Source organism: Indicator indicator, chromosome 2 (genome assembly GCF_027791375.1).
Source record: "Indicator indicator isolate 239-I01 chromosome 2, UM_Iind_1.1, whole genome shotgun sequence".
Lineage (NCBI taxonomy): Eukaryota > Metazoa > Chordata > Aves > Piciformes > Indicatoridae > Indicator > Indicator indicator.
In genome coordinates, this window is record NC_072011.1 from 64,943,923 (window position 1) to 64,969,923 (window position 26,001).

The 26,001-nt window shown below is 43.2% G+C and overlaps 1 protein-coding gene across 1 annotated transcript in view; it reads right to left on the reverse strand.

The window, feature by feature from the left end:
* COL19A1 (collagen type XIX alpha 1 chain) overlaps positions 1 to 26,001 on the reverse strand; it is a 204,041-nt gene that overhangs the window by 77,312 nt on the left and 100,728 nt on the right. The window contains exon 14 of the mRNA XM_054394527.1: positions 10,120 to 10,173. Coding sequence (XP_054250502.1) covers positions 10,120 to 10,173 — 54 coding nt within the window. The remainder of the gene's footprint in view (positions 1 to 10,119; positions 10,174 to 26,001) is intronic.

Consider the following 26,001-nt stretch of genomic DNA (forward strand, 5'->3'; position numbering starts at 1 on the left):
GGAGAAGAGAAGGCTCCATGAAGACCTTAGAGCAGCCTACCTGTACCTGAATGGAGCCCACAAGAAAGCTGGGAAGGAACTTTTTACAAGGGCTTGTACTGATAGGATGAGAGGGAATGGTTTGAAGCTTGAGGAAGTGAGATTTAGGCTGGAGATTAGGAAGAAATTCTTTAGAGTGAGGGTGGGGAGAGACTGGAACAGGTTGCCCAGGGAGGCTGTGGATGTCCCCTCCCTGGAGGTGTTCCAGGCCAAGTTAGATGAAGCCTTGGGCAACCTGGGAAGGTGTCCCTGCCCATGGTGTGGGGGCATGGATCTTTAAGGTCTTGATGATCTTGCTGATCTTTAAGGTCCCTTCCAACCTTTTAAGGTCTGGCTGATCTTGCTGATCTTTAAGGTCTCTTACAACCCAAACCATTCTATGATCTATGCCTCATGAAATGCTGCTTTCAACTACTTTGGACTAATTTGGTCATCTACTTTGCCCTTTTCCATAGGGCAAACTTCAGCTATGATACACACATGAAGCATTCAAATAACAACTGCTTGGCTAGGGACAAAAAAAACCCCAAAAGACAAAATATAAAACATTAATGAGAATGGTATAGGCTTCAGTAAACCCCAGCTGAGTGCCTAGCTGAAGTATATGCTCAGCTGCACTCTTTATTCCTCTCTTTCTTTGCCTCTTCTGTTAATCTCAGTGACTTGAGGAGCTTTGCCTCACAGTAGGTAGAAGGCTGTCCAGAAGAGAGGCTCTGTGCATCCTTCCATAAGCTTCTGCTCTGAGCCTAGCTGCTGCCCCTGAGCATCACTGCAGGTCCCACACACAATGCAACCATTCACAGTCTATCTTGTAACTCCCTGCTGCTGAGATGGATGCTTGTCTTGCATCCATCTAGTTGCATATCTCTGAGTAGAGAAGAGTAAAATCACTAATCCTAGTGTCTGAAAATAAGGTGTGGATTATTTTAGGGTAAAAACTGTGCAGGGTTGTGTAAGAACACTGACAGGATTTACAGAATCAGTGATTTAAAGAACCCACACTTGAGTAACAAAAGGAAAAGTTCTTAGAAGAAGCCTGAGTGAATTTTTCAAGGGAAACCACTAATTAGCAGTTCCTGAAGCACATCATCACATTTCAAAACACAGTAACTAGTTCCAAAGAAAGTAGGAAGCTGGGCTTTAAAGTCTTAACTCCTGGAGTTACCATGCAAGATTAATGAAGTTTGTGGAACTCAGCTGCCAAGTCAAAACAGGCTTCTTTTGGATAATCCTCAAAGCCAGGCTGACAAATGACCAATGCAACCAAAACAGGAGGCAGGTGGAAAGAAAAGGTCCTCATCTCAGAGTGCCTAACCCCCTACCCCTTGGGCACCTAAATGCAGCTAGGAGAGTGGAGCTCTGAGCATTTCTCCAGATGCCCAGCCAGAAAAAAGTCTCAGTGCCTGTGTGAATTCAGAGGTCAGAAAAGAGCCTTTCACAGAATCACAGAGTGCTAGGGGTTGGAAGGGACCTCTGAAGATTTAATTCAACCTCCCTGCTAGAGCAGGATCATAATAATTTGATTCATGTTGGATTAGAACAACTTGCAGAGTCCTACAGAGGAAAGTGATTACTAATGTCAGGCAAGTACTGCAGTCATGGAATCAGAGAATAGTAGGGATTGGAAGGAATATGTAGAGATCATCCAGTCCAATCCCCTTGCCAAAGCAGGATCACCTAGGGCAGGCCACACAGGAATGCATCCAGGTGGGTCTTGAAACTCTCCAGAGGAGGAGACTCCACAACCTCTCTGGGCAGCCTGCTCCAGGGCTCTGCCACCCTCCAAGTAAAGAATTTTATCCTTATCTTTATGTGCAGCCTCCTGTGTTTGACATTTACCCAGCTGACTGCACAACTGCAGTTCTGCACTTAACTTTGGTAATGTCACAACTTGATAAGTTGTTTACATTTTTAACCTTTAGAAATCCTAGAGATTGGATATTCCCTTTCCTGAATTTGGAAACCAGCATTGCAGCCAGTGAGAACTTTTCAACTTAAGTAACAAGATTGAGTTGAATGTACAGTTCCTTCTTCAATTCTGTTAGCCCTGGCCTTGAGGATCACAGAGTCATAGAACTGTGCCAGCTGGAAAAAACCTCTAAGATCATCACATCCAACCTTCAACCTAACACCACCATGGCTATTAAACCATGTCTCAAAGTGCCATGGCCACACATTTCTTGAACACCTTCAGGGATGGGGACTCCACCACATCCCTGGGCAGCCTCTTCCAATCTCTGACCACTCTTGTAGGAAAGAAATTTTTCCTAATCTCAAACTCCAAACCTCCCCTGGCACAATTTCAAGCCATTTCCTCTTCTCCTAATACTAGGGAGAAGAGACCAACATCCATTTGGCTCCAAACTCCTTGCAGGTGGTTGTAGAGAGCACTGAGGTCTCCCCTCAGCCTCCTCCTCTCCAGACTAAACAACCCCAGTTCCCTCAGCTGCTCCTCAGAAGACTTGTCTGGTACCCAGTGCATTACAAATGAACCTCTCCCTTAAATCTTCAACTTGCATAAACTCACAGGAAACAAAGCTAGAAGAGAAGAAGCAAAGCTGTTTGCTCAAGACAAGTGCAAGTCTGTCCCTCATAACTCACTAAAGCCTTTCACAGAAGAACAGAGTACATTGGATCCTAATCCCTTGTTTTGGAAGTCATTAAGGAGCTTCTTGCTAATGAGGAAGCATTCCTGCACTCAACCTTGACTTTCCAATTCCACAACCTACTGTGCCAACAAATCTCTCCCAAAATCCACCACATTTTTACAAGCACAGTCACAAAAGTGCATTTTAAATTCAAACTCACTTGCAGAAATATTTTTTGCAACTCTCTTTGTCCTTATAGTGACCACCTTGATTTTTAATGATGAGAAATCCTTTTCTATCCTCTCATGAGAGATGATTTCCCATTCCCTCATGCTGCTCAACCTTTTGCTAAGAGACATGAAGAGGAACATTGAGAATAGAGTATTTGGGAAGGGAGCCTGAAAATCCTAAATGAGATCTGAAAAGTGAAAGGATTTCTTCTCTCCCATTAAAATCCAGGGTTTTAATTTCTACAATTAAAAATAAAATAAAATAAATAAAATAAAATAGACATTAAAATGCCTTTGTTAATTTTTATTCACAATTTGTTTAAGTATTATTTAATTTCTATTTTTTAGAATTATTTTCTAAGTGACAAATTTCTCTTCCCCTTTCTAAATTACACAATCAGAGCTTGCATCAGGTTGGAAGGGACACTCAAAGGTCTTCTAGCCCAACCCTCATGCAGGCAGCAGGGACACCTCCAACTAGTCCAGTTTTGGGCTCCCCACTTCAAGAGAGACAGAGACCTGCTGGAGAGAATCCAATGGAGAGCCAGGAGGATGCTTAGGGGACTTGAGCATCTCCCCTGTGAAGAGAGACTGAGAGCCCTGGGGCTGTTTAGTCTGGAGAAGAGAAGGCTGAGAGGGGATCTGATCAATGTCTATAAATATCTGAGGGGTGGGTGTCAGGAGGAGGGGGCCAGGCTCTTTTGAGTGGTGCACAGTGATAGGACAAGCAGCAATGGGTTCAAACTAGAACATGGAAGATTACACCTCCACATGAGGAGAAACTGAGGGTGACAGAGCCCTGGAACAGGCTGCCCAGAGGGGTTGTGGAGTCTCCTTCTCTGGAGACTTTCCAAACCCACCTGGATGCATTCCTGTGTGGACTACCCTAAGTGATCCTGCTCTGGCAGGGGGGTTGGACCTGATGAGCTCTTGAGGTCCCTTCCAACCTCTGATACACTGTGAGACTGTAATACTGTGACAGAGCCAGTGGCTCAGGGCCCCATTAAGTTTGACCATGAAGGTTTCCTTCCTAAACCACATCCCTGGGCAACCTGTTCCAGTGTTCCACCACCCTCACTGTGAACAACTTCCTCCTGGTGTCCAACTTCAATCTCCCCTGCTCCAGTTTCAAACCATTGCCCCTCATCCTACCACTACAAGTCCTTCTAAACAGTCCCTCCTCAGCCTTCCTGCAGATACTGAAGTGCAGCTACCACCTTTCTCATCCCATTTCTCAGTGCCAAAGTGGGAAGAATATGATTTTATCCTTTTTTACAGTTGTATCACACCTTACTGGTTATTTACTTTTCTAAGGTGGAGGCATTCTGGTAATAAACCTGAAAATTAATAGATTAAAAAATGGTTTGGCTTGCAAGGGACCTGAAAGCTCATCCAGTTCCAACCCCCCTGCCATGGGCAGGGACAGCTTCCACTAGCCCAGGTTGCCCAAGGCCTCATCCAGCCTGGCCTTGAACACCTCCAGGGAGGGAAGTGTTCTCCCTCTTTTACCTTAACCATTTTTAGACTGTTCAATGCCCTAGTGAGGGAACACACAGCACTCCAACTTAAAGACCACATCAGACTGGAGCTCTGCATGCTTAAAAACAACTTACATCAAAGCCAAGAAGGGTTGAGCAGATTAAAGAAGATTCCAAAACTCCAGAGTCATGGCTGTGTAAAAATCCTATTTGCACTGTGCCAGGAGCCTGACCTTCTATATAGTAATTATTGCTCTATAAGGCTTCTTTTACAACTGCTTGACTACAACATTTACTCACTGAGCTAGAAAAAAAAAATAATGTCCAAGAATTATTTGAGTTCCATAAACCAGATAAATGCAATCTGAATTGAAATTCATTTGGATGTCACTCTAAACAGATATGTCAAGAGACATCTAACAGCTCCCTGCTCATTTAGTTACCTGGGGAGTTTTTTGGGTGTTTTTTTTTTTTTTTAATTTTGCAACAGTGGCATAATAATTTGATTCATCCTGGATTAGAACAACTTGCAGTCCTACAGAGGAAAGGGATTACTAATGTCAGGCAAGTATTGCAATCATAGAACAGTAGGGATTGCAAGGATTCCTTCCAATAATGAGATCCAGAGATCATCCAGTCCAATCCTCCTGCCAAAGCAGGAGCACCTAGGGCAGGTCACACAGGAATGCATCCAGGTTGGGCTTGAAAGTCTCCAGAGGAGACTCCACAACCTCTCTGGGCAGCCTGCTCCAGGGCACCATCACCCTCACAGTAGAAGAACTTTCTCCTCATGCTCAGGTAGAGCTTCCTCTGTTCTGGTTTGTATCCACTGCCCCTTGTCCTGTCCCACAGTATAGAGCCTGGCCCCTTTTTCTTGACACTCACCCCTCAGATATTTGCAGACCTTTGTAAGATCTCCTCTCAAGTCTTCTTTTCTCCAGACTAACCAGCCCCAGGTCTCTCAGCCTCTCCTCATCACACAGATGTTCCAGTCCCTCCATTGGACACTCCCTGGTATATCCCTGTGCCTCTTGAACTGGGGAGCCCAGAACTGGACACAATCCTCCAGATGTGGTCTCAGCAGGGCAGAGTAGAGTGGGAGGAGAACCTGCCTTGATCTGCTGGCCACACTCTTCTTAGTGCACCCCAGGAGACCATTTGCCTTCATGGCCACAAAGGCCAAGGCAATGTCCCTCCAAACACAGGATTTTAATGAAATCAATGAGATAAGACAACAAAAAGGACTCAGTTTTATGAGGTGTTTAATTTATTTCTGAGATAAGGCTAAAATAACTTCCTCTTAAGTGAAGCATTTGCTATTACAAACACAATAATTGGAAATAAGGAAGTAGTTCCCCAAATATTTACTTTAGGACACCTGCAGCCTCCCAAGGAATCCAGAGTCAAGATATGGCTGTGGTAGCATAGAGAGATTTCTAAATGTTTGAACTGAATGCATCAGTGGAACCAGGGAGACCACCACAGAGAAGCATCAGGCTGTTTAAGTACATATGAATGATCAGAAAATAAACCCATGAATCCCTAAAAACGAAGCTGTTGGCAGCTGTGCTGAGAATAAACTATTGGTGGTTAGATAAAGATCACAAAATTGTCTGGGCTGGAAGGGGCCTCTGGAGCTCATGTAGTATAATCTGCCTCCTCAAGCAGAATCAATTATCCAGGGCTGTGTCTACTTGACTTCTGAATTATTTCCACAGATGGAGACTCCATAACCTTTCCTAGGCAGCCTGCATCACTATTTGGCCACCCTCACACACACAAACTTGTTTTCTTGTGTTCAATTTGTGTTTTTGTGCTCTACCTGGAGCTGTGTCCAGTTCTGGAGCTGTGTCCAGTTCTGGAGCCTCTATTACAACAAAGATCTGGAGGTGCTGGAAGGTGTCTAGAGAAGGGCCATGAGGATGAGCAGAGGGATGGAGCTGCTCTCCTCTGAGGACAGACTGAGAGAGTTGGAGTGGTTCAGTTTGGAGAAGAGAAGGCTCCCAGGAGACCTAATTGTGACCTTCCAGTATCTGAAGGGGGCTACAAGAAAGCTGGGGAGGGACTTTTTAGGGTGTGGGGAGTGATAGGACTGGGGGGAGTGGATCCAAGCCAGAGGAGGGGAGATTAGATTAAATTTTAGGCAGAAGTTCTTCCTCATGAGGGTGGAGAGACACTGGAACAGGTCGCCCAAAGAAGTGGTGAAAGCCTCATCCCTGGAGGTTTTTAAGGCCAGGCTGGAGCGGGCTTTGAGCAACCTGATGTAGTGTGAGGTGTCCCTGCACATGTCAGGGGGCTTGAAGTGGATGATCTTTGAGGTCCCTTTCAACCCTGACAGTTCTGTGATTTTCCTCAATTCCCTCTGGCTTACTGTAGTGTGAGTGGAGATCTCTCTAACTTTCACAGATAAAATCAATCCTCTCAAATCAATCCTCTCCACTCCTTATTAATCTAAGCCTAACTTTCAAAGAAGTTGAACCCTCAGAGTGATTCTGAGCTGAGTGGGATGCACAGCTTTGAATAAAAAGAGTACCATGTGAAAGGAAAGTATTAGAAAAAAATAAAACAAGTAAATTGAGTTCTCTTAAGTCTGGCATCCAAATTAAAGAGAGGTTAATTTTGGCAGTGTTTCCCCCCCCGATGTTAGAGGTCCAATCTGCAAAATGGGCACAGCATCACTTTTAGGTCTGATCAATAGGAGGAGGAAATAAATATCAGTTAGTTAAGCACTCAATATGAAACTTTAATCTTCAAACCACAGCCCATGACAAGCCCAATAGCTCCACATCATGTGGAAGATCTCCTGGAAGGAGAATGGAGGAACATGCCCCACATAATGAAATAAAGCAAAGGATATTGAATAGCCATTAGATGTGCACTGTCCTGCTTGTCATCAAACAGGGCAGAAATCTGGTTACAAACAGTGTGTGGCTCTGTAATTAAATGTATTGGAAATGCATCTGCACGTGGGATTTGAATTGAGACTGCAAACTGGGTTATGAATGCTTGGCCAGCAGAAAAGAGTATTGGTGTGAGCAGCTCAGTGCTAAAAAGACAAAGCCAGATGCTGAGGCTCTGCACTTTGCTGCTCCCATTGTTTGGCTCAGAGCATTGGCCAAGGTTGTAAAGGAATGAGTGCTCTTCTTTGTGTAGGCATTGGAGTGAGAGTCATTTCATTGGTTAAAAATATCTGTTACCAATTTCCTTGTGAACAGGAAATATCATAGAATCAGTCAGGGTTGGAAGGGACCACAAGGATCATCTAGTTCCAACCCCCCTGCCACGGGCAGGGACACCTCACACTAGAATCCATGGGGAATGCACAAACTTCCTAATTCTCACTGCAACATGGGAAAACACCAACCAACCAAGCAACCAACCAAAAAACTCAGCTCCAAATAATTTTCTCCACCATTCTATAAAATACAGTGTAGGAACTCTGAATCTTTGCCTCAAAAAATGAAGTTCAAAGAGTGCTGTCTTGAAAACACAGCCACATTTATCATATCATAGAATGGGTTGGGTTGGAAGCGGCCTTGAACATCATCTTGCCATGGGCAGGGACACCTCTCATCTACACTTGGTTGCTCAAGGTCTCATCCAGCCTGGCCTTGATTGCCTGCAGGGAGGAGGCATCCACAACCTCCCTGGGTGACCTGTTCCCACGTCTGACCACCCTCACTCTGAAGAATTTCTTCCTAATCTCCAGCCTCAATCTCCCCTCCTCAAGCTTCAATCCATTCCCTTTCATCCTATCACTACAAGCCCTTGTCAAAAGTCCCTCCCCAGTATCCCTTCAGATACTAGAAGGCTGCTCTAAGGTCTCCCTGGAGCCTTCTCTTCTCCAGGCTGAACAGCCCCAACTCTCTCACTCTGTCCCCCAGGGGAGATGCTCCAGTCCTCTGATCATCTTCATGTCCCTCCTCTGGCCTCTATTCCTTATAGGAGAACTAATCAACTGTGTTCCTGCAGACTCAATACCCACACACACACACACACAAAAAATAAACCAAAAGCCCTCTAAAATATGCTAAAACTGGATCCACATCTCATCAGTATCCTGGATGTTTAATTGCAGAAGAGTAAGATTCACAGCCATTATAAACTCCTTAATTGCAAGTTAATATGCTATGAAATATGCTTTAATAGCACATCCACCACATCACTTTGGATTCTCCCTTTCTACATTTTTATTCTGAATGGTCCTCAGTCCTTAGTGTAAAACATAAAGGACCTCAGCTTGCAAATGTCCCTGTTCAATGTAACTGAAATTTAATACTCTTTTCATAACTTAAAACCCCAGCTAAAGCACAGCTTTGGGGCCTGGATGTCAGAACTCATTTTGTTACAAGAAAATGAACAGTTTTATGCTGTTATTATTAGCACTGGAAATGTTAAACTGGTCTTTAATAATTCAGTGTGGTCGACTAAGATCAGTGATGAGTAACACTAAAGTCTTCCACTTCAGATGGTTTAACAGAGAGACTAAATATTAAGATGCCTAAACAAAGCAAGAATTATTGAGAGCCCCAGCTCCAAAACAACAAACTGGGCACAACTCATGGAAAAATATGAAAAGGTTTCAGTTTGAAATTACTTTCCCAAACTTTCAGGAACAAAGCAGTTGGTAAACTCTCTAAAATCACAGAATCACAGAATATATTTGGTTGGAAGAGACCTCAAAGCTCATCCAGTCCAACCTTCAACCCAGTACTGAAGGGTCAACACTAAACCATATCTCTAAGCACCAGGTCCAGAGGCTGCTCAAACACCCCCAGGGGTGGTGACTCCAGCACTGCCCTGGGCAGACCATTGCAATGTTTGAGAACCCTCTCTGTGAACAAATAATTCCTAATATCCAGCCTGAACCTCCCCTGGTGCAGCTTGGAACCATTTCCTCTGCTCTTGTCACTTGCCACCAAGGAGAAGAGGCTGCCCCTTCCTCACTCCCTGCAGGTAGTTGTAGAGAGCAATGAGGTCTCCCCAAACTTTCAGAACTGAATTATATCTTGTGTCAAGATAATGAGAAGTATTTGTTACCTGTTCTCTTGAACTACTCAAGTCAGTAAGTCAGGGAAAATAAAACACAGGAAAGAGAAACTGTTTGAGTTTCTGTTATAGTAAAATTAGAATTAATTTTTGCTCTGTTATAGTAAAATTAGAATTAATAAACTTGAGAATTAAATAATCTCTCCCCCCCCCTCCTTTACTATATCTCACTTCTTTGTGTATAAATGCTCTGACACTTGCATAACAGCATCTGCAGCAAAACTTGGGCCACTGGTTCTGGTTTCTGTTGATAGTTCAGATAATGACCCTAAATTCATACTTGTAAACATATTGGACTTAATATTTCAGATAATGACCCTAAATTCATACTTTTGAACATATTGGACTTAATATTTCAGATAATGACCCTAAATTCATACTTGTAAACATATTGGACTTAGTAAACCCTATTTTTTCCCTGCAACAAAATAAAAAATGTCAGCAATTGGAATATTCTTTCCCTTGGAATATTCTTTCCCTTAGAATTCCAGCAGAAACAGGTTGCACAAACGACAACACCTACATCTGTGCTGCCAGTCATGAAAACACTTCAGGGGGCTGAAATTGTTACATCTCCTTTGAGTGGAGAGAAACCTCAACTGCCAAAGCTCAGTTTCTTGTCAGCAAAGCTTCATTCTCAGCTGCTACCTTTCTGGTTTTTATTGGTGCTTCGAAAGAAGTCGCACATCAAGGTCACTTAGCACACTCCCCAGCTGTTCAGCCAAGTTTACTCACCCTTTGGCCTTCCCTGCCAGGTGGACCTTGGGGACCCTCCAGCCCTGGCAAACCCTGAAAATACAAATATTAAACAAATATAACATTCAGTGTTATCTGAATCCTCTATAATTCTATAGGGATTAAGCCAAAGTGTCAGATGTCAAGACAAAGCATTTATTGCTACCAATTAAGAATAGCTTATTCACAACAAACTTGTTGGAGGATAACGTTCTATTCAGGCATGAGAGGAAAATAAAAATGCAAACAATAATGATGAATCACGTTCTGCTATACAAAGGCTGAATCATTTGGAAGAGAAAAGGTTAAGCCAGCATCGTTGGAATGTGGTTATATTTAACTCTGGTCTCGTGTGAAACGTAATTTATCTTGTTCAGTTAGGATGCCATAAGAGAAAAAAATAAAAAGAAGATATTAACTGAATGACAGTTTACTCCACAATTCAAACTCAACGATAGGCACTGAAGGGGGAGGGGAAGGAAAGGGAGGGGAGGGAACAGGGACTAAATATAGTAGGAGCCTTATGCTCGCTGTATTGTAAGATCCACAAGCTTGTGCAGCTTCCTCTGTGTGGCTGGCTTGGCTTTTCCAAACCCTTCAGAGCTGCTTCTTTCTCACCCTCTCCCCTGACCAGGCACAGGAGCTTGGAGTGCTGGGAATATGCCCTTAGCTCCTGAGCCTTTCTTCTGAACTTGGTGCAAGGAGCTTTGCAGACACAGAATTACAGACAGTTTCTGCTGCTTCTTTTTCTCCCTCTCCCCTGACCAGGCACAGGAGCTCTGAGTGCTTGGGATATGCCCTCAGCTCCTGAGTCTTTCTTCTGAACTTGGTGCTAGGAGCTTTGCAGACACAGACAGATTCTGCTGCTTCTTTCTCACCCTCTTCCCTGACCAGGCACAAGGGCTTGGAGTGCTGGGAATATGCCCTTAGCTCCTGAGCCTTTCTTCTGAACTCGATGCAAGGAGCTTTGCAGCCCCAGACAGTTTCTGCTGCTCCTTTCTCACCCTCTTCCCTGACCAGGCACAGGGGCTTGGAGTGCTTGGAGTATGCTCTTAACTCCTGACCCTTACTTCTTGGTGCTAGGAGCTTTGCAGCCACAGACAGACTCAAAGACAGTTTCTGATGCCTTGGAGCTTTCATTTGGTATCTGATTAATGTGTGATAAAATCATTAAGCCTTCCAAACCAGCCCTGTACTCAGCACAGTGCCCCTCCTCCCCCCACTTTACTTCATGAGTCACCTTGGAATAAAATTGAAAAACAAAACTACTTTGAGGAAGCTCTCCCAAGTTCTGTTACAGCAACAAGAAATATAGAATCAGTTTCTGTGTAATCATTAAAAAGCACTGAAGGGTTCTGCATTGCATAATAAAAAGAGCCCTGAATGTAACACTGCAGTATCTTGAATTTTTTTAAAGCCAAATTAAAGAACTTTTGTTTACTTTAAGGGTTTGAAATATTAAAATATTAAGTTCTTAACCAGTTAAATTACCCAGATTCAAGGCACTGCTTCAGCTGAAGTTATTTGGTCAAACTCTGAACTCTAAAACTCAAAAAAATCACTGAGGAGCTCTACTTTGTAGACTAAAAATAGTCTTGGACGTAACACTGCATATTCTTACAGGATTTATTTAACCAAATTAAAGAACTTCTATTTATTTTTTTAAAGTGCTTTATATAGTAAAATATTAAATTCATAGCCATCTAAATTATTCAGACTCAGGTATTGCTTCAGTTGGAGTAATTTGGTCAAACTCTGAACTCTTTCTTTAAAACTCCAAAGCTCCAAAGTTTTAATTTGTGTAATAAATAAAGTCTCGAGTGCAACACTGCAGATTCATACAGGGTTTATTTAATACAATTTAAAAAGTTGTTGTTTTTTTTTTTTTTAGTGTTTGAAATATTAAAATATGAAATTCCTAACTATATAAATGATTCAGACTCAGGTATTGCTTCAGTTGAAGTTATTTGGTCAAACTCTGAACTCTAAAACTCAAAAGCACTGAAGAGTCCTACTTTGCATAATAAAAAATAGCCTTGAAAGTAACACTGCATATCCTTACAGAGTTTATTCAACCAAATTAAGGAACTTCTCTTTGGTTTTTTTTTAAGTGTTTGAAATATTAAACTCCTAAACCAACTAAATGATTCAGACTCAGGTATTGCTTCAATTGAAGTTATTTGGTCAAATTCTGAACTCTAAAGCTCAAAAATCACTGAAGAGTTCTACTCTGTAGAATAGAAATAGTCCTGAATGTAACACTGCATATTCTTACAGGGTTTATTTATCCAAATTAAAGAACTTCAGTTTATTTTTAAAAGTGTTTTAAATATTAAAACATTAAATTCATAGCCAACTGAATTATTCAGACTCAGGTATTGCTTCAGTCAGAGTTATTTGGTCAGATTGTGAATTCTAAAACTCAAAAATCACTGAAGAGTTCTTCTTTGCAGAATGAAAATTGTCTTGGATGTCACATTGCATATTCTTACAGGGTTTATTTAAGCAAATTAAAGAACTTTTGTGTATTTTTGAAGTGTTTGAAATATTAAAATATTAAATTCCTAACCATCTAAATTTTTCACACTCAGCTGTTGCTTCATTTCAAGCAATTTGGTCAAACTCTGAACTCTTTCTCTAAAACTCAAAAGCAGTGAAGTGTTCTACTTTGTATAATCAAAAATAGCCTTGAATGTAACACTGCATATCCTTACAGAGTTTATTTTACCAAATTAAGGAACTTCTCTTTGGTTTTTTTTAGTGTTTGAAATATTAAACTCCTAAATTCCTAACCAACTGAATTATTCAGACTCAGGTATTGCTTCAGTTGAAGTTATTTGGTCAAATTCTGAACTCTAAAGCTCAAAAATCACTGAAGAGTTCTACTCTGTAGAATAGAAATAGTCCTAAATGTAACACTGCATATCCTTACAGGGTTTATTTAACCAAATTAAGGAACTTCTCTCTGTTTTTGTTTTTTTTTTTTTTTTTTTAAGTGTTTGAAATATTAAACTCCTAAATTCCTAACCATCTAAATTATTCAGACTCAGGTATTGCTTCAGTCAGAGTTCTTTGTTCAAATTCTAAACTCTTTCTTTAAAATTGTCCCAATTTATATTTACTGCCCCAAAAAGGGTAAACTGAGGCAGCCTGAGAATCATGCTATTTAAAAAGTTAATTTATGATCTTTCATTCCCAAGCTAGCTTCACAGAATAGAGGGAGTTAGAAGGGACCTGTGAAGATCATCTAGTCCAACCCCATCTAGAGCAAGAGCTTAAGAAAGCAAAAGGTCATGCCAAGGCTGCTTGCTCAGGATGGTTTAAGGTGATTAGAAGTCAAATTTCAATTTTAAATAAGAGTAGGCAGGTCAAGAGTTTTTCTGTTCCTATAATTTCTCTACTCTTCAAACACTTAAGCTAGAGGAGTAGCTCAAGTGTTTCACTGCAGGATATTTCCCCTTTTACTTCAGCTCATGATGTTTAGTACCAGGAGACGTTTAGGTTGGATGTCAGGAAGCACTTCTTGATGGAAAGGGTAATTAGACACTGGAATGGACTGCCCAGGGAGGTGGTGGAGTCGCTGTTCCTGGAGGTGTTGAAGGAAAGGCTGGATGTGGCACTTAGTGACATGGTCTGGTGGGTGTGGTGGTGTTAGGTCATAGGCTGGACTTGATGATCTCAGAGGTCTATTCCAGCCTCAATGATTCTGTGATATTAGGAAGAAATTCTTTAGAGTGAGGGTGGTGAGACACTGGAACAGATTGCCCAAGGAGGTTGTGGATTCCCCCTCCCTGGAGTTGTTCAAGGACAGGTTGGATCAGGCCTTGGGCAACCAGGGCTAGTGGAAGGTGTCCCTGCCCGTGGCAGGGGGCTTGGAACTGGATGATCTTTAAGATCCCTTCCAACCTCTGAATCTATGTAAGCAACACAAGGTTTAGGATCTCTGACAAAACTGATGTGCACTGTTTCCATCATTCCCTGAAAGTTTATGGAAGTAAAATATGGATGTCCAATAACTGAACCAAAGAAAGTTAATTACAGCTCAGTTAATTACAAGCACAAATCCATCAACCCATATGTGATCGTGACCTCTGTACCCCTCTGACTTTTTCCTTGAGCTACTTTGGAATTTGCAGAGAATGCTGTCTGTAGACAGACCTTTGTAGAGAAATTCTGGGAATTCAGGAAGAGGTGGAGTTTTGTTTTGGTCATGTTTCATTTTCTGTGACAACTTCCTGCAAGATGAGAACCTGTAAGGTCTGTTTTATGGGGGAGGAAATATTTTGCCTCACATGTCTGTACAATGGGGACATGAATTACACATAAAGGTAGCTGCACAATCATGATAATTAATCGCCAACATTTTGGTCCAAGACCTAATTTTATTATTTTTTCTTCTCTCTACAATATTATTGTCAAGAGAAAGGAACTAGATAAGGAGGTTTATCTTCGAGGAAAGGGAGGAGAGCAGCTTACAATTGGTAAGGAGGCAGGGAGGACTACCCTGTACAAGGAGCCACATCCTGACATTGAAAGGGAGGTAAAAGTTCACACAGCTTCAGTGGGATCTTCAGTTTAAACAGTGACAGCACAACTTGGGCCATGTGAACCTTCAGGGCTGTGCAACTGCAGTAACTTGGCAATGCAAATGACTTAGCAGCCCTGTTCCTCATCAGTATTTGCTGAACGAGAGCCTGCAAAAACAACTGAGGAAGAAACCTGCAGAAGGAATGAAAGAAAGCTTCCCTACAGTGGCATCTGTATGAAAGGACAAATAAATCACCCTCTGTTGGACCCCTAAAAAACTCAGCTATGAATGGTTGGACTTGATGAGCTTAGAGGTCTTTTCCAACCATGGTGATTCTGTGATTCTGTGAATGTAACAGTTTAGCACAGAAAAGTATCAGAGAATGGTAGGGGTTGGAAGGGGCTTCAAGAGATCATCCAGTCCAACCCCCCTGCCAAAGCAGGATCACCTAGGGCAGGTCATACAGGGATGCATCCAGATGGGTTTGGAAAGTCTCCAGAGAAGGAGATTCCACAACCTCTCTGGGAAGACTGCTCCAGGGCTCCAGCCCCCTCACAATAAAGAAGTTTCTCCTCATGTTGAAGTGGGACCTCCTGTGTTCCAGCTTGTGCCTTTTGTTCCCTGTTCCATCACAGGGCATCACCAAAAAGAGCCTGGCACCTTCATCCTGGTACCTAGCCCTCAGATATTTATAGACATTGGTCAGATCCCCTCTCAGCCTTTTTAAGACTGAACAGCCCCAGGTGTCTCAGTCTTTCTTCATAAAAGAGATGTTCAAGTCCCCCAGTCATCCTCATAGCTCTCCATCCAGCAGATTCCTGTCTCTTTTGAATTGGGAAGCCCAAAAGTGGGCACAGTATTCAGGTGTGGTCCTCAGCAGGGCAGAAGTATATACTTGTAGGAAGGCAGAGCAAAGTATCTACTTAGATCTTATCCCTATTTAACTTCTGGAGACCACAGAATGGTAGGGGTTGGAAGGGACCCCTAAAGATCATCTAATGCAACTCTACTTCTAGAGCAGGATCACACAGAGTAAATCACACAGGAATACTTCTGGGTGGGTTTTGAATGAGATGGAGACTCTGCCTTGAAGCAGAAAGCTCAGATTCTCGACTCATGGCACAGAGGGTACACAAACCCCACCCAGGGAGCCCTCCACCACAGGCTGGGGATGGAATACAGACTGAATGCAGAGATATGTGGCCTCATGGGATATGGCAAATTCCTACATTCACAAGGCAGATCTAATTAAGGCACAACCATGATCCCGCTGGATATAGACTGGTTTCTTTGTTCTATACCCAAACTACTCTCCTCCACTTTTTTTTTTTTTAATCACCATGAATTCCAGCAAACACTTGACTTCAATTTTGATGGAATAAATGCTACTAGACAGGGAGAAAGTGTTTGTAGCTTAGTGAGAGGAGTCAGGCAAAGACAGAGACATAGCCCAAATTAGGTATGCAAAAGACCTCATTGTACTGTAGCAATAAGTCCATTTTTAAAGCCATTTAAATATGTAAGGTTTTGTAATGACGGAGCTTGCTCTTAAAAAGACCCAGATACAACAGAGATGATTGGATCAGCAGTTTGGTTTCTAAACAAAGGTATAGCTCTACTGAAACGAAATCAACACTTAAACCTTTTTCCAAGTGAATTGGTGAGCAATTCCCACCACTGGGGCATGACCTACTTCCTCAATCCAAAGTCCTCAGCAGGATACAGAGAAGCTGTCACAGTGATGAATTAAACATGCAACGATCTCCTCTGTAAAAGCCACAAGTAGAGCAGCAGAGAATCACACAGATCAACAGTCAGGTTAAAAAAGTGGCCATGGGTTTCCTAACTTGGTTTCACTCATGTGCATTCTCAAGATTGGGTAGGAGTGGCTGAAAAGTTGTCCAACAGACAAAGACCTGGGGATGTTGATCAACAATCAGCTGAACATAAACCAGTATGTGCCCAGCTGGCCAAGAAGGCCAACAGCATCCTGGCCTGGATCAGTAATGGTGTGACCATCAGGACCAGAAAGAAGATTGCCTGTACTCCAGACTAGCAAGCCCACACCTTGACTGCTGGGTCAAGTTTTGGGGTCCTCACTCCAAGAAGGACATTGATGGGCTGGAGTGTGTCCAGAAAAGGGCAATGAGGGTGGGGAAGGGTCTGGAGAATAGGTCTTGTAAAGAGTGGGGCTATTTGGTCTTGAGAAAAGGAGGTTGAGTGAAGACTTTCTCCCTCTCTACAGCTCCCTGTAAGGAGGTTGGAGTGTGGTGGGGGTTGGTCTCTTCTCCTTAATAACAAGTGACAGAACAAGAAGAGGTGGCCTCATGTTGTACCAGGGGAGGTTTAGGTTGAGTATTAGATGAAACTTCTTGACTGAAAGAGTTTTCTAAGGCTGGTGCTGGCTGCCCAGGGAAGTGGCTGAATCCCCATCCCTGGAGGTGTTTCAAAGAGGCAGAGATGTGGCACTGAGGGCCATGGTTTATCCCCAACCTTGGTAGAGTTAGAGATTTGTTGGACTTGCTGTTTTCCAGCTGAAATCAATCCCTGATATTCTTAATGAAGTAAGTGAAGATGGGAAGCTGGAAGGTTTGTACCAGGTTTGGCTTCTTATTGCTGCTGCAGTGGTCATGTGTGTGCAAAGCAGAACAGGCCACGATTTTGCTTTCTAAACGGCTGCCAATCCATCCTCTTCCTGGGGAAAGGAGACAGCATTTAGCCAAAGAATTTCAGCCTGCCAGAAAACATGATCAGTTACATTTTCGTGATAATTTATTGCTGAGGCAAACAGCAAATAAGTTCCTCACTGATCTCATCATGCTTGGGTTTGGTCATTCCTGTAGCTCTCTCTGGTAATTTAACTTGAAATCTATTTTGCCTCAGAGACAGCAATTTCAAAGGGAAATTGGAAGAGTGATTCAACATAAGCTCACGTTTGATGAGCTTAGCATTTTTAATAGACAGGGGTTTATTCTCTAAGGAATAAAATAAAATAAAGTAAAAGTATCATGTAAAATGCTGAGGGGTAATTTGAAATGATTCTTTACACCAATGTCTATTGAATATGGGACTATTTGCAAATCATTCCTGTAATGAAGGACATATCCATCACATTCATTCCAATTTGGCAGCCTGTAAAACCCTGAAGAGCATATTACTTGTGAGGCTAAGATATCCATCTTCACTTGTACCTTCCTCCAGTATCAGTTTTACTGCATAAAGAAGATAAAAACCAGAGTGAAGCTGCTAAAACATCTTGTATTTCACTATAGGTGGGGAATTTTAATAGCATCTGCTCACATACTTCTAAATATAAAAGTTCTGCATGCAACAGCAATGTGCCCTTGTGGCCAAGAAGGCCAAGGGGATCCTGGAGTGCCTTAAGAGGAGTGTGTCCAGCAGATCCAGGGAGCTTCTCCTCCCCCTATGCTCTGGTCTGGTGAGGCCTCATCTGGAATATTGCATCCAGTTTTGGGGTCCCCAGTTCAGGAGGGACAGGGATCTGCTGGAGAGAGTCCAAGGCAGGGCTCCAAGGATGGTTAAGGGACTGGAGCACTGCCTGGTGAGGAGAGGCTGAGAGCCCTGGGGCTGGTTAGTCTGGAGAGGAGAAGACTGAGAGGGGATCTGATCAATGTCTATAAATACCTGAGGTCTGGGGGTCAAGAAGGAAAGGACAGGGACAGCCTCTGCTCACTTGCACCCTGGGATAGGACAAGGGGCAATGGATGCAAGCTACAGCACAGGAGGTTCCACCTCAGCATGAGGAGGAACTTTTTCACTGTGAGGGTCACAGAGCACTGGAACAGGCTGCCCAGAGAGGTTGTGGAGTCTCCTTCTCTGGAGACTTTCCAGCCCTATCTGGATGTGTTCCTGTGTGACCTGTGCTGGATTCTCTGGTCCTGCTCTTGCAGGGGGGTTGGACTGGAAGATCTGTGGAGGTCCTTTCCAAGCCTAGACATTTTGTCTTCTCCTCTGGAAGGGCTGTGTCCCCTCCTGAAGTAATGTAAGTTATTCAAGATGAATGATCTTTTCCACTTGGAGACAAATAAGGAGTGGTGTGCAGAAGTCAAGATAAACCAAAACTGGCAGAGGATTTTTGAGGAAGAATAGTGCAAAATGCTGCTGCTCTTTACAACAGCAGAACGCCAGGATCCCAACTGCTGCCTCTTTAGAGTTCCATACAAGTGCCAAACAGAGTGAATGCCAAGAAAGTGAATTTTAGCTTTACAGGAATAATTGCTGAGGCTCTGAGCTGTGTAACCTGTTGCTGATGCTTGATTAGGGAGGGCAGAGCCAAAAGTGAGGGCAGAGCTTGCCCCAGCCTGAATCTGCAGGTTCCTCCCGTGGCCGCCTCCAAGCCGCACTTGTGCTCCAGCTTCCTTCAGCTCGATTTAACCAGCAGCCAACATTCCAACTATCTGTTTAGTAAGCAAGTCTTGGGGACTTGTGTCTGTGAGTGACTTAAGCCTCAGCTTCTGCATAAACACTTGGTGCCATCTGGGTGAGTATTTTATAACTCCTGTAAGGGATAGGTCGGCAGGAACGTAGGGACGGACGCTCGCTTCCCTCAGGAACTAGAAGCAGCAGATCGGGTGTCGGGGGGAATAGTTATCAGACATTTGACAAGGGCTGGCTCTGCTACCTTCCCTCACCTGTCACTCTTCTGCCACGGCACGCACCAGCCTTCAGCTGGGGATACCAGGGCAGGAGAGCTGCAGAGCCAGCTGTGCCCCTCCACAAAGCCAGTCCCCAGCCCCTGCCGCTCACTTCCTCCTTTTGACAAAACCACGCAGCAGAGAGCTCCAAGCCCTCCTGGTTGTCCTCTGAAGGGCCCTCAGCTGCAGTGCAACTGATCAAGGAGCTTAAACTGTTAAAGACTAAACATATCCCTGCACAAAATGGGCATAACGAGGGAGAAAAGGTCACAGGATCACAGAACATTAGGGGCTGAAAGGCACCTCCAGAGATCATCGAGTACAACTCCCTTGGCAAGCAGGATCACCCAGGGCAGGTCACACAGGAACACATCCAGGTGGGTTTGGAAAGTCTCCAGAGAAAGAGATTCCACAACCTCTCTGGAGAGACTGCCCCAGGGCTGCAGCCCCCTCACAACAAAACATTTCCAGAGCTCTACCAAGTACATGAATGCTGTTTGCACTTCAAGAGGCATGAAAAGGAGATTGGGTTGACATGGAGCTGTGCAGCAGGGATCTGTTAAAGGATTGTTCCTTTGTTTTGCATGTTGGTGATGGTGGCCCAGCAGGGTGTGCATAGAATCATAGAGTCACAGAATCAGTCAGGGTTGGAAGAGACCACAAGGCTCAGCCAGTTCCAACCCCCCTGCCATGGGCAGGGACACCTCACACTAGATCAGGCTGGCCAGAGCCTCATCCAGCCTGGCTGCAAACACCTCCAGGGATGGGGCCTCAACCACCTCCCTGGACAACCCATTCCAGGCTCTCACCACTCTCATGGGGAAGAACTCACATATTTTGTGAGCTAGAAGACAACAGGACTAGAACACATAATGCTGTTTGTGGTAGTTGTTTTCATGTGACTCTAGGAGATGGTTATCTGTAACTTCAGTTTTCTCAAGGCTGTTATCAGTGCTCTGTCTCAAGTTTTCCTAGAATCATAGGATGCTGGGGATTGGAAGGAACTTCTGCAGATTGAGTCCAATCCTCCCTGCAAAGCAGGATCACCTAGGGCAGGTCACACAGGAACTCATCCAGGTGGGTTTTGAACATCTCCAGAGAAGGAGACTCTACAACTTCTCTGGGCAGCCTGCTCCAGGGCTCAGTACCCTCACAGTGAAAAAGTTTTCCCTGCTGTTTCCGTGGCACCTCCTCTACTTCAGCTTGCAGCCCTTGCCCCTTGTCTTGTCCTTGGACATCCCTGAGCAGAGCCTGGCTCCATCTCTGTACATCTTTATCACCTGGAACAAGGGCAGCCCTCAGGCTCCTCTGCTCTGAGCTCAAGAGGTCAAAATATTTTTCCAGCATGCATTGTAAGACACTTGAAAAGTACTAAAGAAAAGAGATATCCAGTATTTACAAAGGAATTCACAGAAATATAGAGTCATAGAATTGTTTCAGTTGGAGAAGAGCAGGGCAGATTTAGGTTGGACATCAGGAGGAAGAGAGGTGAGATACTGGAACAGGTTGCCCAGGGATATGGTTGAGATATTCAAGATAAGACTTGATATGATCTGAGCAGCCTGCTCTAGTTGTAGGTGTCCCTGCTAACTGCAGTGGGGTTGGCCAAGGTGATCTTTGAGGGTCCCTTCCAACCTGATGTAATCTGTGAAAAGACCTCTAAGATCATTGACTCCAACCATCAAGAACATACCAGAGAAAGGCTGAGATTCCTTTCTTTATCCTGTATGGTGCCTTAGAAAGTAAGAATTTGAATATTGCTCAAGAAAAAGGTTCCTAATTGCATGGTTTCAGAGATCTTTAAAACACTGTGCAAAAATTATTACAGGTAGCATCAAAATTTGAACAAATAATTTTCATAACAGGTTTGATAAACACAGATAGAATTGAGCATGGATAGTTGCTTGGGGAAGAGCTACCTACAGCATCAACAGTTTGCCTTCAAACTGAAAGAAGCTGGAGTTAGATTAGACATTAGGAAGAAAGTCTTCACCATGAGGCTCCCCAGAGTTGTGGGGGCTCCAACACTGAAAGTGTTCAAGGCCAGGTTGGATGGGGTCTTAGGCAAGCTGGTGTAGTAGGAGGTGTCCCTTCCCACGGCAGTGGGGGTGGAATTGAGTGATCTTTGAGGTCCCTTTCAACCCAAACTATCCTCTGCTTGTGTAGTGTGAACTGATGCCATGGAAACAAAAACTTATCCAAACAAAACCTTTAAAGGCTTAAATATCCTTGTGCATGTCAGAGTTAACAACATGAGCCACCAGGAGGTGTTTGCATGCATGATGCACCTATCAAACAAACCTACTTGGAACTACTGAAACTAGGAATGCCTTTAGGATTCTACATAAAGCCTATACATTTCCATTCCAGACCCATAGAATCACTTCATTCCTGTAGGATTTCTATGGAATATAGAATCAAGGACCAGGCTGGGTTGGAAGAGGCCTTAAATGTCATCTAGTTCTAACCCCCCTGCCATGGCCAGGGACACCTTCCACCAGCCCAGGTTGCCCAAGGTCCCCATTTGACATGTCCTTGAACACCTCCAGGGAGAGGACATCCACAACCTCCCTGGGCAACCTGTTCCAGTGTCTCCCCACCCTCACTCTAAAGAATTTCTCTCTAATCTCCAGTCTAAATCTCCCTTCTAACATCTTTAAATAGATCAGGTTGCTCAGGGCCCCATCAAGTTTCATTTTGAATGTCTCCAGGCATGGGGCCTCCACCACCTCTCTGGGCTACCAGCGAGGCATGAGGGAAGCAAACTTCTTAGGTATGTCTCTATCATCCCAGAAAGCCTTGTCTCCAAATCAGGTCTGGCTTCCCTCACTGTCAAGAATTTCTTCCTAATCTCCCCTCCTCCAGCTCGAAGCCATTTCCCCTCATTCTGCCACAGCAAGCCCTAAATATAGGGAAGGAAGAGCAGAACTCTGCAACGTTATCATCCCCCACCTGTCTCAATATGCAATTGCTCTGGGGCAGAAGGTCACTGACCCAGGCCCAGTTGTCCAGGTTGAGCCAAACCTCCCCCCCCCCCCCCGCCCAAAGAGTCCCTTTTGGTATTGCCTCCTTCCCTTGCCCAAATATATTTTAGACTTTGCTCATCGTTTTCATATTCTGTTTCCATTTCATTTATTCTCTTCTCTCCCTGCTCCCCAGCATAACAATTCAATTTGCTAAAAGAAATAAATCATTTCCACACTAGGAGAAAAAAGTAGAAACTACTGCAAGTAGAGGATAAAATTTATGACATTGTTATGCACCAGTCCCAAATGAACAGAACATTGTAAACTTTGCTTGAACAGGGCTCATAACTGAAACACTGATGTCACATTTTGGCTCTAACAGCCTGAATGGGCCTGACAGAGTAAGTTCTCACCCAGTGACACGTGAACCTTGATATTATCTGACCTGCTACTCAGTCACAGTGAGAAATGCAAACTTCCTTTCATGATTATCAAGTGTTGTTCTGTAGTCACAGAATCACTGATTGCCAGGTTGGAAGGAACCCCAAGGATGATCTGCCCCAACCTTTGTAGGTGATAGTGGAGTTGAAATGAGCTGGCCCAGCACCTTGGCAAGCTGAGTCTTAAAAGTGACCAATGTAGGGGAATCCACTGCTTCCCTTGGAAGATGATTCCAATCTCTGACTGTTCTCATGGGGAAATATTTTCTTCTAAAGTGCAATCAGAATCTCCCCAGCAGTAACTTGTCCCCATCACCCCTTGTCTTTTCCTCCTGATGCTTTGTAAAAAGGGAGTCTCCATCCTCCTGGTAGCCACCCCTTACATACTGGTCCATGGTAATAAGGGATCCCTTAAGCCTCCTCTTCTCAGGGCTGAAAAAACCCTGTTCTCTCAGCCTTTCCCCATATGGCTTTCAGTCCTCTGAGCATTCTTGTGGCCTTTCTCTGGCCTGTGTAAACCTGTTCTAGGTGATCCTGCTCTAGCAGGGTTGAACTAGATGATCTCCAGAGGTCCCTTCCAATCCCTATCAGCCTGTGATTATATGTTATTAGAGTCCCAGCCACACAGAAGTCACACAAAGAAAACAGCCCTGAAGAGAGGATTTTCCCTGAGCCACCAGCATTCATATCATTCATCTTCTTTTAGCTCCTGACAACAGCAACATGTGGCTATGTACAGTGGTGGAGAGAGAAAAGCTTCCCTGCTGGGACATATATTCCCCCAGTGTTGTCATCTGTCTTCAAACTGCTAAACCAACTCACACTCACTCTTGTCTCTCAGTTAGCAGCTGCATCACACACACAAATATAAAATCACAGTCACAGAATCATAGAAACATTCAGGTTGGAAAAGACCCTCAGGATCACCAAGTCCAACCTACTCTACAAGGGTCACCCCTAAACCATAGCCCCAAGCACCACAGCCAAACCACCTTTAAACACATCCAGGCTTGGGGATTCCACCACTTCCCTGGGTAGCACATTGCAATCCCTGACCACTCCTAATGGGAAAATGTTTCCCTACTGTCCAGTCTAAACCTACCCAGTCACAGCTTGAGGCCATTCCCTCTTGTTCTATCACTAATTACCTGAGAGAAGAGACCAGCATCAACCTCTCCACAACCTCCTTTCAGGTAGTTGTAGAGAGCCATGAGGTATGCCCTTAGCCTCCTCTTCTTCAGACTAACCATCCTCAGCTACCTCAGTCACTCCTCATTAGATTTATTCTCCAGGCCCTTCACAGCTTCCTTGCCCTCCTCTGCACTGGCTCCAGCACCTCCACATCTCTCTTGTATCGAGCTGCCCAAAACTGGACACAATATTCAAGGTGTGGCCCCACCAGTGCCAAGCACAAGGGGACAATTACCTGCTGGACAAATGTAGCATCCCTCTGAAGCCTTTCTTAAAATGTAAATGTTTCCTTTCCAAAAGCATGAAGACACCCATCAGGTAGATGCACCAACACAGAGACATCTTGCTATTCCTGAATCAATTGAACTGATGAATTTGCATTTTATGATCAAAGGAATGCAACTGATACTGGTTGGATCCATGATCTTAAAGGCCTTTTGCAACCAAAATGATTTTGTGATTGCATGCCTGTGGCACACATGGTTGCAAGGGAATCAAAAGCATCTTCCACCATGCCTGTGGTACTATGCAGTCAGAGTGCAACCAAGACATGTCCTGGTGTACAGATCCTCACAAAGGCACTGTTAGATCCACAGGCTCACAGGATGTTAGGAGTTAGAAGGGGCCTCTAAAGATCATCAAATCCAACACCCTGCCAGAGCAGGACCATAGAATCCAGCACAGGTCACACAGGAATGCATCCAGATGGGTCTCCAGTCTCCAGAGAAGGAGACTCCACAACCTCTCTGGGCAGCCTGTTCCAGTGCTCTGTGAGCCTCTCAGTGAAGAAGTTCCTCCTCATGTTGAGGTGGAACCTCCTGTGCTGTGCTTTATATCCATTGCCCCTTGTGATATCCTATCCCAGGGCGCAACTGAGCAGAGCCTGTCTCCTCCCTCTTGACACCTAGCCCCCAGATATTTATACACCCCCTCTCAGTCTTCTCTTCTCCAGACTACAAAGCCCCAGGGGTCTCTAGGCAGTGCTCCAGTCCCTTTATCATCCTGGTAGCCCTGGACTCTCTCCAGCAGATCCCTGTCCCTCTTGAGCTGGGGAGCCCAAAACTGGATGCAATATTCCAGGTGAGGTCTTTCCTTGATACTTGTAAGACAAATAAACATCACATCTGACCTCACAAATTCTTGGTAAGTGACAGGAAAGGGAATAAATCAATTAGTGACCAAACCTGTGTAACTTCCTAAGTTTGATACACAGACTTGGGGGTTGGACTAGACTAGGTTGGGCTTTGGAGATCCCTTCCAGCCCAGATTCTATGATTCTATGACTTTTTCTATGCAGAAAGAAAAGAAATGTTGAGACACTGGAACAGGTTACCCAGGGAGGTCATGGATGTCCCCTCCCCAGAGGTGTTCAAGGCCAGGTTGGATCAGGCTTTGAGCAACGTGGGCTAGTGGAAGGTGTCCCTGCCCATGGCAGAGAGGCTGGAATTAGATCATCTTTAATGTTCCTTCCAACCCAACCCATTCTATGAATCCAAATACAAAATTTTAAAACAAATAATAATAAAATAAAAAATTACATACATAAAAAAAGAAAATAAAAAAGTCAATTAAAAATAAAAATATTTTAAAATTAAAAATTAAAAAAAAATTACCTAAATAAATAAAATAAAAATAAAATTAAAAATAAAAATTATTTTAAAATTAACAATTAAAAATTAAAATTAAAAATACATGAATAAAATAAAACTAAAAACTAAGTTAAAAATAAAAATATTTTTAAAATGACAAATTAAAATAAATATACAAAATAAAAATGAAAACTAAGCTAAAAACAAAAAAATAAAAAAATAAAAAAATTAAAAAATTAAAAATAAAATATTAGAATTAAAATTAAAAATACATAAGTAAATAAAATGAAAATAAAAATATTTTTAAATGACAAATTAAAAATTGAATAATAATAAAAATTAAAATAAAAATATATTTTAAAAATAAAAATTAAAAACTAAAAATAATAAATAAAAATAAATTAAAAATAAAAAACAACTTTTAAAAATAAATAAAAAAATAAAAATAAGAAAAGTAAAAATATAAATGTAAATAAAACAAAAACACACACACACAAAAAACACCCCAAAAAC